We start from the raw sequence: 17,500 nt of genomic DNA on the forward strand, positions 1-17,500 counted from the left end.
CAGTCAGTGGGCTGGGGGGCGTGGCTGCTACAGCCTCTGAGACACAGTCAGTGGGCTGGGGGGCGTGGCTGCTACAGCCTCTGAGACACAGTCAGTGGGCCGGGGGGCGTGGCTGCTACAGCCTCTGAGACACAGTCAGTGGGACGGGGGGCGTGGCTGCTACAGCCTCTGACACACAGTCAGTGGGCCGGGGGGCGTGGCTGCTACAGCCTCTGACACACAGTCAGTGGGACGGGGGGCGTGGCTGCTACAGCCTCTGACACACAGTCAGTGGGCCGGGGGGCGTGGCTGCTACAGCCTCTGACACACAGTCAGTGGGCCGGGGGGCGTGGCTGCTACAGTCTCTGAGACACAGTCAGTCAGCCAGGGGGCGTGGCTGCTACAGCCTCTGAGACACAGTCAGTGGGCAGGGGGGCGTGGCTGCTACAGCCTCTGAGACACAGTCAGTGGGCTGGGGGGCGTGGCTGCTACAGCCTCTGAGACACAGTCAGTGGGCCGGGGGGCGTGGCTGCTACAGCCTCTGAGACACAGTCAGTGGGCCGGGGGGCGTGGCTGCTACAGCCTCTGAGACACAGTCAGTGGGCCAGGGGGCGTGGCTGCTACAGCCTCTGAGACACAGTCAGTGGGCCGGGGGGCGTGGCTGCTACAGCCTCTGAGACACAGTCAGTGGGCCAGGGGGCGTGGCTGCTACAGCCTCTGAGACACAGTCAGTGGGCCGGGGGGCGTGGCTGCTACAGCCTCTGAGACACAGTCAGTGGGCTGGGGGGCGTGGCTGCTACAGTCTCTGAGACACAGTCAGTGGGCTGGGGGGCGTGGCTGCTACAGCCTCTGAGACACAGTCAGTGGGCTGGGGGGCGTGGCTGCTACAGCCTCTGAGACACAGTCAGTGGGCCGGGGGGCGTGGCTGCTACAGCCTCTGAGACACAGTCAGTGGGACGGGGGGCGTGGCTGCTACAGCCTCTGACACACAGTCAGTGGGCCGGGGGGCGTGGCTGCTACAGCCTCTGACACACAGTCAGTGGGACGGGGGGCGTGGCTGCTACAGCCTCTGACACACAGTCAGTGGGCCGGGGGGCGTGGCTGCTACAGCCTCTGACACACAGTCAGTGGGCCGGGGGGCGTGGCTGCTACAGTCTCTGAGACACAGTCAGTCAGCCAGGGGGCGTGGCTGCTACAGCCTCTGAGACACAGTCAGTGGGCAGGGGGGCGTGGCTGCTACAGCCTCTGAGACACAGTCAGTGGGCAGGGGGGCGTGGCTGCTACAGCCTCTGAGACACAGTCAGTGGGCAGGGGGGGCGTGGCTGCTACAGCCTCTGAGACACAGTCAGTGGGCCGGGGGGCGTGGCTGCTACAGCCTCTGAGACACAGTCAGTGGGCCAGAGGGCGTGGCTGCTACAGCCTCTGAGACACAGTCAGTGGGCAGGGGGGCGTGGCTGCTACAGCCTCTGAGACACAGTCAGTCAGCCAGGCGGCGTGGCTGCTACAGCCTCTGAGACACAGTCAGTCAGCCAGGGGGCGTGGCTGCTACAGCCTCTGAGACACAGTCAGTGGGCCGGAGGCGTGGCTGCTACAGCCTCTGAGACACAGTCGGTGGGCAGGGGGGCGTGGCTGCTACAGCCTGTGAGACACAGTCAGTGGGCAGGGGGGCGTGGCTGCTACAGCCTCTGAGACACAGTCAGTGGGCAGGGGGGCGTGGCTGCTACAGCCTCTGAGACACAGTCAGTGGGCAGGGGGGCGTGGCTGCTACAGCCTCTGAGACACAGTCAGTGGGCCGGGGGGCGTGGCTGCTACAGCCTCTGAGACACAGTCAGTGGGCCGGGGGCGTGGCTGCTACAGCCTCTGAGACACAGTCAGTGGGCCAGGGGGCGTGGCTGCTACAGCCTCTGAGACACAGTCAGTGGGCAGGGGGGCGTGGCCTCTACAGCCTCTGAGACACAGTCAGTGGGCAGGGGGGCGTGGCTGCTACAGCCTCTGAGACACAGTCAGTGGGCCAGGGGGCGTGGCTGCTACAGCCTCTGAGACACAGTCAGCCGGGCTGTCAGATTGGTAAGAGGTTAAGTGACCGTCTGCAAAGCGGGAGTTACAGCCTAGTTCACAACGATGATTCACAACGCAACGAGTTGAAACTTGCAACTGCTTGCAACGCTCTGCAACTCTGGCTACCTTTAAAACAGTCTGGAGTCGAGATGAGAGACGGGGTGTGTTCAGACCGCTGCAACTTTGTTCTAGAAATGTTTTGTTGCGTTGCGGATCATTGGTGTGAACTGGCCTTTAAAGGCCGGCACTTGGGGTGACCTCTGGATGTTCCTGTTTCATGGCCATCAGCATCTGTGACACAGACAGCCAGAGAGGTGTCGTCACTTCTAATCTAACTGCCCTCTCGGCCTGTGTGTGTGTGTGTGTGTGTGTGTGTGTGTGTGTGTGTGTGTGTGTGTGTGTGTGTGTGTGTGTGTGTGCGCGTGTGTTCGCTCCATGACATGCGCAGGTGAAGACTCAGGTCTGTTGACTTTCAGCTCACCACTTTGTCACCACATGTATCCTCTCATTCTAAGAATAGCAGGAGCTTCCTAACTAGCCAGGGATCCGGTGCCCCAGGGCAAATAGAATAGATTCTGTATATAGATATACTGCGCTGCATAGGGCTGTGTGCTCTGTCATGTCGTGACAACCCAATCGCCAGAATAAATATAAATAAATAAATAAATAAAAGTCCACAGAGATCTCAATGTAAATTTGAAACAAAACCTTGCTGCCTTTAAACGCTAATAAAACAACTTTAACAACTTTGGTTATGTTTAGGCAAGTAAAACAACCTGGTTAAGGTTAGGGTTATGGACGGGTTAGTCTTAAATAATAAAAACGTTAAATGTGCCTCATGGTTGAAATGTAGACTTTGGAAACGCTGTGACCCTGACTGAGACTTGAACACGGCTCTCCGGTGTGAAAGGCAAGTGTTTTACACCCTCCATCATCCCTGACCACAACACCCTTACTGGCCACCACACTATTTCAATAGCAGACTGTGACTCTACGACATGTGGAATGTTGATATACACGTGTCTAAACGTGATATATGTCTTCTTGGTTCAGAAATGTGATATTCTACGTATCCGTGGATTGCAGGAATGTACAAGGCCGACATTTTATTCTGGCGACCAGGCTGGACATGATGCATGATAGGCGAGAAAATCACCCAGAAAATCAGGACACACATGCATGAAAGCGCGTGCGCGCGCACACGCACACACACACATGGGCATAATCACGCGCGCACACACACATGGGCATAATTAATCAATATTGTTTCCATTAGCAAACTGGAGAAGGAAGACACTGCACCATAATTAGCGCACACTGCAGAGCTCCTAGCTCATCTCCTCAAGCCGCAAATCAAGATGAACACGCACATGCACGCACGCGCGCGCGCACGCACGCACGCACGCACACACACACACACACACACACACACACACACACACACACACACACACACACACACACACACACACACACACACACACACACACACACAGTTGTGGGGTGATTTGAAGGGGGTGATATCGCCCCTCTAAGCACATTGTATATACCTGTAGCCTCTCCCTAAAAAAACATCGAATTAGAGAATGTGTGAGAACTATGAACCTATTTGCCTTATCTCTTAATACACACACACACACACACACACACACACACACACACACACACACACACACACACACACACACACACACACAAACGCACACACCCACTATTTGTGCTTGACACCTCTCTTAGTAACAGATGCATAATGACCCAAAATGACAAAAGAGTAATAATGTTCAATTTTTACCATCAATAACAAACAAAAAAAATCACCTGGGCCAGGAGGGGGAGTTGGAGGGGGGGGAAGTTGATGACAGTTTACATAAGGTATCCTGTCATAACGCTGTCATAACACTGACGTCAGAGGACACAGGCTCAAGGCCAAGAATACCAGCAGATGTTGCTGGGTGAGACGCCTGGACTATGAAATTTGCACGACTAAATAAAATGGCCCTTTTCCGGACAGACAAAGAAGAAGAAGAAGAAGAAGAAGCGGAAGAAGAAGAAGAAGATGATGAAGAAGAAGAAAAAGAAAAGCTACTGTATTCTGAGTTTAAAATGATTATAGCCTGGAGTGGGTTTGGGAATGCATCCATGTGAATGGCAGAGCTGCTGCTGCAGTGCACTGTGAATGTGGAAAGAGATTTGACAGGATTACATAATGTAGCCAGTCTAGTCACTGAGGACTGCTGCTAGGTAGGCTACCTGCTGCCTTCATCTGCCCCTCTGTCTCTAGCTCACTCCTCCAGCCGTCATCACGCTTCCATCACTGCTTTCCTCTAGGTATTCCTAATCGCCTCCTTCATCTGGGCTGTATAGGAGAGGCCACAGATTGTGAAACTGCATGATAGTCCCTACACAGGGAGTTTGTCAGCGGCAGCCAAACGAGGCTGATTTATGGAGGCGATACGCAGAAAGCAAGCGGGGACTGCGGAGAAGAGCTGGCATCAAGGAGATACTGAGTGTTGCATTGCATGAAATGGCCGCCGTAATGTCACATAAACGTTAATAATAACCGAGATCATGCGGTTGCCCATTGCAGAGAGGATATGGAAACCACGGGCCTCTGATGTTACAGTTGGACGCTTATGATGACTGGGCAGAGCTGGGCAAATGTTAACTAGGCCTATACATGCATGTACTGCAAAATGTTAACTAGGCCTATACATGCATGTACTGCAAAATGTTAACTAGGCCTATACATGCATGTACTGCAAAATGTTAACTAGGCCTATACATGCATGCACTGCAAAAATTGTTTTTTGAAACAATGACACTTGATTAAAGAACTTCATAGAAACAAGTCAATTTGCATTGGAAACAAGTGCAAATATCTCAACCATATTGTCATATTTCCAGGGGCCGGTTGCACAAAGCACCTTAAGTTAAGATTAAGTTAAGATAGAGTCCGAGTTAAGGAGTCCATAAAATAAAATCGGTTGCACAAAAACACGTATCTTCTCCTTAAGGTTAAACATTTTAAGGAAAATGTAAGCACAAGATTTAAGGGTGTTTTGTGCAGCCGATTCTATTTTATGGACACCTTAACTCGGACTCTAAGGGACATCTTAACTTAAGGTGCTTTGTGCAACCGGCCCCATGTGTAAAAGCAGTTTTACGTGTTAATTACGCATGATGCATGCATGGATGGCCCAATGCCATTGCTCACATGCAGTGCACCTGTTATGACTCCAAATCAAATTAACTGGAGGTGATTGCCATGCTGAAGATGGTAGCCTATTCAACACACGCACATGCACACACACACACACACACACACACACACACACACACACACACACACACACACACACACACAATTGTGTGCACACACACACACACACACACACACACACACACACACACACACACACACACACACACACACACACACACACACATACTAGAGCTGCAACGATTACTCGATTAGTCGATTGAAAGAAAGTTAATGGTCAATAGGCCTATTTGTAATCATTTTGATTTTTTCCCGATAAAAAATACTGAAAATCTCTCATTCCAGCTTCTTGTGAATATTTTCTTGTTTCTTTAGTCTTCTATGACAGTAAACTGATTATCTTTGGGTTGTGAACTGGTCAGGACAAAAGCAGACATTTGGGGATGTCATTTTGGCCTTTGTGACATTATCGACCAAAGGACTAATCAATTAGCAGAGAAATTAATTGGCATATTTGTAAGAATCGATAATGAAAACAATGGTTATAAACACACACCTGTCCTTTTACTAGGCTGGCTGCAAACTGCCTCATGACCGCCTCCACCGTGTAGGCGCTGGACCATCCGCGGGGGGTCAAGAGCTCCATGCAGATGGCCCCTCCGTCCAGCACGTAGCCGTTCTCCAGGCGGGGCGTCAGGACGCGCATGAAGGGCGGCGAGAAGGGGAAGTTGTCGGGGAAGGAGACGTTGAGCAGGATGAACTCGGTGCTCGTCTCCTTCATGTCCTGCCACAGCGCCGAGTCCTTGTCCACCTGGTGCAGCTTGACGTTCCAGTCGTACAGGCTGTCCTCCACCAGCTCCACCGTGATGAAGTTGTCCCCTAACCTCCGGATCTCCTGCAGCTCCTTCATCAGCCGCCGCGTCCGCACCTGGGTGCAGTGTTGCCGGTGAGGGGCCAGCGGGGGTATCGAACCAGCGGCACTGGTCGATTTCACCCCGCCTCCCCCCGTCTGCTGCTGCTGCTGCTGCTGCTGCTGCTGCTGCTGCTTCTCCTGCTTCTCCCTCGCTGCATCCTTGCCCAGCTGCTGCTTATCCTTGACGGACGGCTTGTCCTTGCCGTGCTGGTCCAGCTTCCTCGCCTTGATCTCCGGGGTGCTCAGGAGGTTGTTGGTTTCGTTGGCGGTTTGACAGTGCTTGTTGCTGGCGTTGTTTTTCTGCTTGGTCCCCTTTAACGAGCCCTGGTGGTGCTTGGGATCCTCCGTGTCTCGGTCGTGCAGACGGATCAGACCGATCTTCCGCAGTAGGGTGGCCATAATTTTACAGATCTATAGCCTCTATATTTTCCCCACTGATCCCCCCACGCAGGGGCGAGAGTCACCCGTTCAAGTCGGCTCCCGCTAACGGCGACGACCTTTATCGATGTCGATTATTAACCTTGTTGTACCGCAATCCCCCCTCCGTTCACTGCAGCCTCAGATGAACACGACCGGGGAGCCTGCGCTGTTTTCTCCTCAGTGCATCATCTCGACTAGGCTCGACTATAGGGAAACAATCAAATAAAACAATATTAATAAACACGTTTTCCCAACAGCCAAATAATTGTTTGTCAAAACAGATCGATGGAATCCAGCTTGCCCCTACTAGTGGACCGACAACATGACTGACTGCAGCTGTTCAATTGAAAGGACCGAGCATTATGCAAAAGATAGCAATCTTCTTGGCTATACATTTGAGAAGGATAGGCCAATATCTCGACAAAAAATGCCAGTCCATACGCTATAACATAATGGGCTATTTAAAAAAAAGCATAATTAATCTCACTATTGAGTAGCCTACCTGAGAGACATTAAATCCATCGAAATATTATGGTGATACCATCAAATAGCCTACCCTATAACGTCACTAAACTGACTATTGAGATGATGCACAGATCAGATAGCCAATCGATAGTCTAGAATATTTTTTCTGTGCTGGAGCCCTAGCGCATAACATTAAGTCGGCAGCCCTATGGCAGCCTATATGCTTACCGTAGACGGCTGAAATTCCGAGTATATCCGTTATATGTCCCGTTAAGCAGACCGGACTGTTGTCTGACTGAGGAAATGGCTCCACCATCCAATAGAGCTGCCGTGGGTTCGAGCTGTATGAAGGTACGGGACGGAGAGCCTTTGATGTGTGTGCGCAGCTGCGGCAGCTCCAGCTTTAACGTTGCCGAGGACGAACCACGGTAATCCTCCAGCACCGGTGAAGCTGCTGGCACGGAGCGACCTTTCAAAATAAAAGCACGGTTCCTTTGAAGTAGTAGGCTAACAGGCACCAAAATAGCTCATGTAAGGGGGAATCGGCTGTAAATTGAAGCACAATTGGCTATTAGGCCTATTTAACCCCCCCCCCCCCCACACACACACACACACACGCGTCATGTTGAGCAATACAAAAACAAAAACATAATCACAATATAGCCATAAACCTATTAAGTAACAAATTATAATACATAAGGAGAGTAAACAATGAACTATAATGATCCTGCCTGAGCCCCAGCTCATGTTCATGTAGGCCTAACTTAATATGATCTATATAGGAAAACATGATCCATGTGGAATTCGCAGCAAAGTAGCCTATAACACCTTTTTGAATATGAGTTGAGCATAGTGGAAATATAGGCTATGAAAAATACGCCCACTATGACATAGCATTATGAGGTGTGCAAAATAGCAGTACATTATGTTACTGAGACAAATAACAAAAATATTATAGGCTAATCAATTTTTCCCCATTTATTTTGAAGGCAACAGCTCCTATATCCGGTGTGTGGGTATACTCTGGCTGGCTTGATGCTCCTGCGTCTACCTGGGCTGAATACTGAGACCAGGGCAGAAGATGGGTGATGCCAAGGAAAACGGGCAGGACTGTAAGCGTCACTTGGAGGACACCCTTTAATCACCAATTTAGCCCAATGCAATCAACACAAGTCTATTCTTACCCTGAATAAACCCTGTAGTGTAGACTTAAGACTCTTACAAAAAGGTAATAGGGGGTTCAGTCTTATGTTAGAAGTTAGCCTATACTGAGAAATTATAGTTATTGCTCACTCTTTTGTCTTTTCCCTTGATTAGCCTATACTCCCGTCTCCCAGTGATGTAATGAGACATGGCAAGGTGGATAAACTATCTACAGGTGATGGCCATAAGAGTAACAACTAACATTGCAAATTAACTAATTTAAAATTATAGAATGAAAATTATAATATTAAAAATGACCATAACAAAAAATATATAATTGCATTGTCAGAATAGTATTGATGTATCTTTTATTATCACTACCCTTTACGGTACCACACACTATACAATCTGGATAAACTGAGTGCAGTTCATATCTGATTGCTTTGCTATTTAACATTATAATGTATGGATATATCCACAGGCTAGATCCCTTTTAATGGCTTTATTGTGGGCCTGGGTAAGTGGTTCGATATATTCTATATATAGAAATGAGCTATTTCCCCTGCAGAAAGCGAGTATTGCCAACTTCACATTGATTATTGACTAGGCCTATGTCTGTCAGCTGGGTGTGATGCAGTTTCAGTCTGACTGCCTGGGATTCAGAATGGGACAAGTCAGGCAACACACTATGCACCATCAGACTGTGATGGGTCACACAGTGTAGAGATGGACAACAACAAAACATGTATTTTCCTTTATAGATAGGCCTAATCAGCTGTAGGGATTTTTTTTATGGTAGAACTTCTACAACAACTACAAATAATCCATTATTCCATGTGCAAATTAATAGACAACATTGTTTGTGTTTAAATATTTGCTTATAACAATCTTGTCAGAAGAAGAAGAAGAAGAAGGAGAAGAAGAAGAAGAAGAAGACGACAGATGGATATCTTGGCGTCAATAGCCTGTAGAGATAATGGCTTTCGAATGATTAATGCACAGTGTTGTCAATTATTGTTTTGCTATAGATATGATGCTTTCAAATAAAATAATGTATAATTTCAACATTTTGAGTGTGTAAAATGTGTATATATTTTTTTACTACTTGGACAATACAGTGGCAATATGATACACAGTCATGATGACAGTAACGTCTGTATTGAGCTGAATTTAATTGATTTGATAGTTGTGACAAACGGCAGCACGACACTTCACTGCTTTTAGGAACGGAAAACGACACTGTCATTGGTCGTTACCAAGGTAACTGAACATTGGCTGCAGCGATTGGCTTTTACATTGCCGTAACGCAGTTCGCTTTTGTGGCTTGCTTTCATAGCAGCAGGAGCGGAGCAAACGGTAAACAGCGATGAATTAACAAAAGGATTCTTGTAAACGGAATAATTTGTGTTTCGCGAAAGTGCTTTGATAACAGCAGTATTTAAAAATGGCGGAAAGATTCGATAACCTCGAAGAGCATCTGGAGAAATTTGTCGAGAACATTCGACAGCTGGGAATCATCGTCAGCGACTTCCAGCCTAGCAGCCAGACGGGACTCAACCAGAAACTGTGAGTAATGTGCGACCGTACGTGTTTTAAAACTCGGTTAAGCTCAGTTAAATGAGTAAGGTACCAACTTCTTACGTTGAATTTCAGAAACTTCATGATCTCCGGACTGCAAGACATCGAGAAGTGTCGTCAACAGCTCCATGAGATCAACGTGCCACTGGAGGCCTTTGAGTGAGTTTCTTCTCATAACTGTTAAACGCGTTATTAATGCGAAACTGCCCCTGTTCCATTCACATCTCTGCTGTTGCCTATCACTGCTGCATAGCATGCTGTATAATGTGCATGGAGAGACAGCAATGCCAAACTCCATTCAAAAATCCTGCAATTTAATGTGTTGTTGCTTATCATCAAACCTTGCATGCCTCGTAACATATGACTCAAGGCATTTATTTTAGTCGTTAAGAGCCATTCTTCAATTCGGCATACATATAATCCACCAAGCAACACTTATTCCACTAAAATTTACAACTTTTACAATCAGTTCACACTGTCCACCACACACTATTTTGGTGGAGACTGTGGGTGAACCAGTTCAAAAAACTGTCATGTAATTGAAATAGTGCTGCTTGGTGGATTATGCCAAACTGAAGCATGGCTCCTGATTCAGAAAAAAAAGTCTTGTCATATTTTATAGGGACTGTACTTATGCCGGTATGCTTTGACGTTATCGTAACAGATTTTGAATGGAGTTTTGCTGCTATATTCTCTAGAATGGCATTCATCAGGGCTAGTCTGTGCTCTGATATTTGTAGCAGAGCTTCTTCAACTGTTATGACTTGGGTTCACAGATACATTGACCAAGGTCGAAACCCTCAGCTGTACACCAAGGAGTGTCTGGAGAGAGCCTTGGCGAAGAATGAACATGTCAAGGGGAAGATTGACACCATGACGGTAAGAGATCATTTTAATGCTGGGGTCAGTGACATTCTACATATAAAATACTCCCAAGCATATCACTGCTCCCTTATATAATGTGATAGCGAGGAGGCTTTTTAGGATGTATACTGTACCAGCCATTCCCAATGTTGCGGCCCACTTTGAAAAGGGAAAATCTTCTGCGCCCCACCCAACCCTTCAATCACAACTCTGATCAACACATGAGACTAAGATAAAGTATTTCCCTGTATATTGTTTTATTTCATAAACTGAACATGTGAACGTGGGCACACGGCAATGCAGTACAAATAATAACCCATCCACATACAATTGAGGCAATATAGACAAAAGCCAGATTGCCAACATTTTCTTTCCCTTATCAGAAGTATTTCCGTTCATAACACAGATATTTGTTGAGACAAACTGATCAGCAACAACAGAGAAGGGAGGGGGGGGGGGGGGATCAATCCACAAGCTATTAAAGCGATAGCTTGGAATTTCTGACGTGGATGAGGTACTTGCCAACAGTCAGTGTACTACACATGCAGCAGAACGCAACTGGTTTGGAGAAGTGGACACCGGCCCGCGGCCGCTAACTATCCCTTTAATGATTTGAAAAATGTCTCCATGCCATGGACAGACATTCTACATTACAAACCCATTTTAATTCAGATATCTTGAGCTGAGAAGTCATGGGACCCCTTTGAAATAGTTTTTCCCTCGCCAAAATGTCCCTAAAACTCTGGAGCGTTACACAAGCGAGTGACATGGTTGATAATATGATCCCAGAAACTGCACTCCCGCCTGCTACAGCCTCTGAAAGAGGGTAACGGGAGAAATGACCAATCCCGGAGCACAGCGCGAGAAAGGGTTAAAAATAGGGAGACTCCCGCTGAAAAAATGGTATTGTGATGGAATAATGTGACTGTTGGAATGTATGTTTATGGGTTATGGAAAGATGTATACAAAATGCTGTCTTCATCATGCTGTGTGCGCCTTAACACATGGTTGAAACGTTTATTTGATGATAAGTTACATATTCTTGGGGAACAGTTCTTCTTGTGTGGTGTGGGGGGGCGGGGCGGGGTGTCTTCATTCTGTGCTTCATTCTGACCCATACCTTTATGATTTTCTGTGCATCTTCAAACCAATTTGTGTCATTTATTGCAGAAATTCAAGAGCCTTCTCATCTCAGAGCTTAGCAAAGTCTTTCCGGAGGAGATGTCCAAGTATAAGGCCATACACGGAGACGACCCCCCCTCTTAGTGCCTGCTGTACCAACACCCCCGCGACCTTCAACCTCTCACCCCTGACATGAGAGCCAGAGTGGAGTTTAAGTAAGCAGGATTCACTGTGGTTCCCAGCAGAGTATGATAGTAAAAAAAAAAAAAAAAAAACGGCTTTAGTTCTCATATATTGTTGTCATGACAACCCAATCGCCAGAATAAAATGTCAGCATTGTAAGTTTCTTGTAAGTACATTTGAAACAAAAGAGCAGTTAATTTGAAAACATCACTCCCAACATTAAATGCGAATAAGACAACTAAGAACTTTGGTTACGGTTACGATTGATATGTAGACCCCCCCCCCCCCCCCCCTCCTCATTTTAGTTGATCTTCGGGTCCTTGTAACTGACTTGAGCATGACGTCTCCTTGTTTGCCCTTGCCTTCCATACCTGGGGTTGTAATGGTGTTGGTCATCGATGTTAAGGCTCTTCTTGCTGGAGAGGCTTCAGCTGTGACTGCAGCAGGCTCCTCAAACACTGTCACCCTGCCTGAGGCCACCACGTTGGGACTAGAGGGCAGTTCAGTGTCATCCATTACCAGTCCCTCACCACTTTCGTCGACTGTTTGACTATAGGCCAGCGACACATCAGAGGTTCTCAAATTGTTTGAGAATGAGACCCCATCTTGACTTTTGCGAATAGAGACATCAAACGTCTCCCTTCTTTGTCTAGAGGAATCAGGTGGATTTGTAGCTTGTGTGGCTGTAGTTCGTGTCTTCCTCTGGGATGTCTCCTTGCTCTTGAGTGACCACCGCCCAAGGACGCTTACAGGAGCTTTGTGTTTCCATAAAGTCTCCATCGCTGTGCCTTGTGTCGGGGCAACCGTGTGGATTTGGTTCAGAAAGCTGCCTCACAACATTTGCATCCATAACTGCTGGCGATTTCGTCTGCCACCCGGTGATATCCTATCCTGTAGCGGGAACAAAAAAGCTGCGTTGGAAACGCTGTGACCATGACTGTGAATCGAGCACAGCCCTCCGGTATGAAAGGCAAGTGTTTACGCCCTCCGTTCACACTGGCCACCACGCTATTTAAATAGCACATTCTCTGACATGTATAACGTTGCATAAACAGATGTATAACAATGCAACACATTTTGGGTTCAGAAACATACAATGCTGAAATGTTATTGTGACGACCAGGTTGGTGATGCTGATGCTGACCAATGTCCTGCAGCCCGACTTCTTTCAATTCTAAATGTAATTGATTCATTTTAAAGGACATTTCCAAATCTGAACTCAAGCTAATCCCCTTCCCATATTCATTCTAAATGGTCCAGGTGGCTCAGTCTGAAGTGTGTTCAGTTTTGGAGTGCAAGCGTGCACAGCACACCCTCTGGCTCTCTACTGTCATCAATATTAGAAGGGGGGGGGGGGCGGTTCTGCAGTGGGTTGTTAAATGATCAGGAGAATCACACTTGTGTTTAATGGCCATGTTGATGTCATTTCTGAAAATACCGAGTTGGCAGAATGTTTATTCAACTCCCAGCTATACAGTACAAGATGTACAGGGGTTGCAAGACGCATTGCTGATTCTGCATTGAGGAATTTACTCCATAAGTTGTACATATGTTTATACTCTTTCACTGTACTTTTTGTAATGCCTCCTAATCATTGTGCAACAGCTTTGTACCGCAGTTCATAACATTTTCTATCAAGCTCAGGTTTCTAATGGCCATGATAATTGAATGCAAATGTTATTATTATGTGATTAATTGTGTGCCTGGCCACGTCACATGGTCAGAAACTAGTCCACTCTTTATTTGTTACTTGTTTGTATTATAATTTTTTTGTTAATAAATGGTCCTCCTGGTGGAGTGATATTGTGCTTTTGTTTGATTCATTACAAACGGATGTTAATTCCGTTATTGGTAAGAAACTGAACAAAATACATTTCACTCATGTTTATTATGCTTCTCATTTACAGTATGTCTTTTCATAATATAGAATCAAAGATTACATTATTCCAAATGAGCATAATAACTGTTACATTTGTAATAGTAATGTGATACAGTATTTGTTGGTTACAAATTTGGACAAAAACATTTAACTTCGCTTGTTTATGAAGTGTCCGTGAAGTATTGTGATTTGTTCCATTCAACATGTACATTATGTTTAATAGGATTATATGTGCTAGAGTTCGACATATGGGTTTACCAATGTACCCACATTGTACAATGTATTTGTGCCAATATTCAATGTCTTTAAATCTGACTATTGATACAAAAACAAATAATGGGAAGTTGGGAACAATGATTCCTAAAGACTCGTATTCTTCAGAGTAGAAAAGCCTCTGAAACATTTAGATTATAGTGCACGGAAACTGAAATGCAGGATACTACTATGATAAACTACTTTTGTAACTACTAATACTTGTAGTAGGTTACTTCTACTACTAATAAATATTGGTGCATACTTGTGTGGGATCTGCTCAAATTGTCCCATCAGAATCAGTTGATAAGTGCTGCTCAGGGATTGAAACACGAGTAGGCGTGTCAGTGGGACACACGCAGACATGACCTGGACTTGATGACGCGCTCTGTGACGTGTTGGGCTAAAAGTGTCGCCAACGTCAAGTCTTTCTGCCTTGTAACCATGCACTGCCCGTGTGTGTCGGCCTATATCTATTAAGGGAACCAGATGCTGTGGAAGCAGGGCCCCCTCACCGGAGCGGGTCACGGCCCAACACGCCTCCTCCTGCTGGGGCTTAACCACGGGGCGACACACCCCTCTGACCCTGGAGGCCAATCCTCTGGGATGGGAGGAGGGAATTGAGCCCTGTTATTGGTTTGTGATCTGTCTCCTTTGCTGATGCAGCACGGTGCTACAGACAGCCCTCTAATCTGCCTTCGCTGTCTCCTTTCCCTGAGGATTTCTCAACACGCGTCTGCTTTATTCAACCGCGGGATAGCAGGGACTCAGCATCCAGTGGCTATGTTTTACTTACATAAAACAAAGTATGCTGTTTTTGGCTCAGCTACTCAGTATATAGCCTACACATACTTTTTTTTTTACAATCATAATTTATTTAACTTGTATCAGAGGTAGCCTAGTATTGCAGCACAGGCAAAGAAGGTGTATGCATCGGTGGGCAGGAAGTTAAGTTAATTAAGTTATCCTTTATTTATTCCCGTGGGGAAATTCATCCTCTGCATTTGACCCATCCTCTACTAGGAACCTTCCTAGCAGTGCAGCTCCCGGGGACCAACTCCAGTTCTTTTCCCATTGCCTTGGTCAGGGGCACTGACAGGAGTATTAACCCTAACATACATGTCTTTTTGATGGTGGGAGGAAACCGGAGCACCCGGAGAAAACCAACACGAACACGGGGAGAACATGCAAACTCCACACAGAAAGGACCTGGGATGGACCGGGGTTCGAAACCGGGACCTTCTTGCTGTGAGGCAACAGTGCTAACCACTGAGCCACCGAATATAGATTTGCTTTGTTCAGAGCAAACCCAGCATACTCAATTGCAGGGTATCAATGATGTGTGTGTATAGCTTAAAGGTGCATTGTGTGGCATTTTAACATCAATAAATCATTACCGCATAGATTTTGAGACATTAGTATAATCACTGTAAACAAAGGAAACCGCCACAGAGAAGACCGGCAGCATCTACCGGCCTCTCACTGTATTTGACATGATGTGCCACCAGGTCGGATTTGGCATCTGCTGTTTCAGAGTTTGTTGCATTGGCAGATTGTTGAATGACTGAAATGCTCATGATGTCATTTAGACATCATGATGTCATTTAGACATCATGATGTCATTTAACTGTAAGAAGCACTAACAATAGGCCTACCAGTGATTTGAGATAAGAGGCTACCAATCATCCCCACCACGGTCTTATTTGTTTATAGCAGAGGCTTTCAAAGTGGGAGGCGGGCCTCCCCGGTGGGGCTCCAAATAGTTTCAGGGGAGGCTCAGTGAATGGAAGTGAAAAAATGTTACATTAGTTATTACATTTAACAAACATGATCAAATCACATAGAATAGCCTAAAATGTGTGTGATTTGGTTAAGAGAGATAGTTCAGATATACAGAATTCTACTGTTTTTCCCACTTCCCCAGAGGCAGAAACAAATAAATGCCTTCAGACAGACCTTTGTTTTTGGTGTCAAACATCAATATCAGGCTATCTTGGCTCAATTGTTGAGTAATCTCAGGAGGATCAAATAACAAATCATGATCCCATAGGCATTCACAAGTCAACTATAGCCCCTTTTAGTGGGGAGGCACCTTTTTCCAAGCTCTGTCTGAGGGGAGGCCCATCGTCTCAGACTTTGAAAACCCCTGATTTATTATACCAAGGTATCACTACTATTATTAACCTGATGATTGATGTTAAAAAGGCTACATGTAAAGCTCATTACACACCAAGAGTGATGCCAATAAACAGCATGAAATTGCAGGGCGAATTTTGACCAACCTGTCTCTATTCACAGCGACAGATGTGTTAGCTGAAGCGAATTGCTGAAAAATCAACCTTGGTCCGAAAGATTAAAAGATGCAGTATCGCTCAGTGAGGCTTCACCGCGCAGATACGCACGGTTGCCTTGACTGGATGTTAGGTTCGAAAATTATTATTGACGTGCGAATGAATCGCACGAGAGAGAGAGAAAACGCCGCCGGTGTGCAAAAGGACCTTAACACCCTTTAATCAAATAGCCTCGGTGTGTGCATGACAGGCTTGTTAAGCCATCAGCAGGGGGAAATACTTGTGTGCTTGAGATCCCAATCACAATACAGAAGCAATCTGTGCACCGCGCTCCAGCCTCCAAACAAACAGCGCCGTCCGTCCCCGCCGCATCTATTTATCTGCGCCTCGTTCCTAGCCCACTTTGACCTTTGACCCGTCCGCTCCGTCTCCAGGCGAGCGAGGCGCTAATAAAGGCCCGGCAACACTGATCAAGGGCAGCCTTTCAGGCCCATTCTGAGCCAGGAGAAATCAAATGAAATACTGTTTTTAAATTCAGTTTGGTGCGCCATCATATTTCTTTAACAGGGTCACACTGTGTGTCACCCTGTGTGTGTGTGTGTGTGTGTGTGTGTGTGTAACCAGGGAGAGAGAGAGAGAGAGAGAGAGACTGAGGGAGAGTAGCCTACTGTTGCAGTGAGGTGCTGAGGTACGTTGGATGACTCATCCAAGGTGACTGGCTCTGTCTCTTTTTTTCTGTCCCTCTCCTTCTTTTCTTCCCTCCATTCCCCTCCTCTGCTTGTGCACTCAGGCCTCCAACAAACACCCCTCAGCGTTACCTAGGTCAGTGGTTCCCAACCTTTTTTGTCTTATGTAGGGGAGAGTGGGGTGAGTTGTGCCAGTGGGGAAGTTGTGCCACCCCTTGTATCTAGAAAACCATAGAAGAAATTGGTCATGTGACCACACATTTTTGAAGAGGCATCCATTTTACTCACTCTGCAAAGAAGGGAGGCAGATGGCACAAGAGCTAAGCACATTTAAGTTCAAAAAACTGTTTTTTGCCTCTCAAAGTAAATTTTTTATGATCAAGGTTTATTGATTGTTGTGTCTGAACAATTATAGACAAGCTTGAAAACATTTCACACATGTGTTAG

At 46.6% G+C, this 17,500-nt stretch overlaps 2 protein-coding genes across 2 annotated transcripts in view; one reads left to right on the forward strand and one right to left on the reverse strand.

Annotated features, from left to right (window-relative positions):
- Positions 1–7,331, reverse strand: part of ube2ql1 (ubiquitin conjugating enzyme E2 QL1) — a 16,548-nt gene extending 9,217 nt beyond the window's left edge. Inside the window, exons 1-2 of the mRNA XM_083646703.1 lie at positions 7,284–7,331; positions 5,814–6,794 (exon numbers count right to left, since the gene is read on the reverse strand). Of these exons, the coding sequence (XP_083502829.1) occupies positions 5,814–6,569 (756 nt within the window). The 5' untranslated portion in view covers positions 6,570–6,794; positions 7,284–7,331. The remainder of the gene's footprint in view (positions 1–5,813; positions 6,795–7,283) is intronic.
- A 2,178-nt stretch (positions 7,332–9,509) lies between these two features.
- Positions 9,510–13,748, forward strand: med10 (mediator complex subunit 10). Its single transcript, XM_083646296.1, has 4 exons — positions 9,510–9,764; positions 9,852–9,935; positions 10,553–10,655; positions 11,811–13,748. The coding sequence occupies exons 1-4, from the start codon at positions 9,643–9,645 to the stop codon at positions 11,904–11,906; spliced, it is 405 nt and encodes a 134-aa protein (XP_083502422.1). The 5' UTR covers positions 9,510–9,642; the 3' UTR covers positions 11,907–13,748.
- Positions 13,749–17,500: the final 3,752 nt, after the last annotated feature.

Source organism: Poromitra crassiceps, assembly GCF_964638095.1.
Source record: "Poromitra crassiceps genome assembly, chromosome: 11".
In the NCBI taxonomy this organism is placed as follows: Eukaryota; Metazoa; Chordata; class Actinopteri; order Beryciformes; family Melamphaidae; genus Poromitra; species Poromitra crassiceps.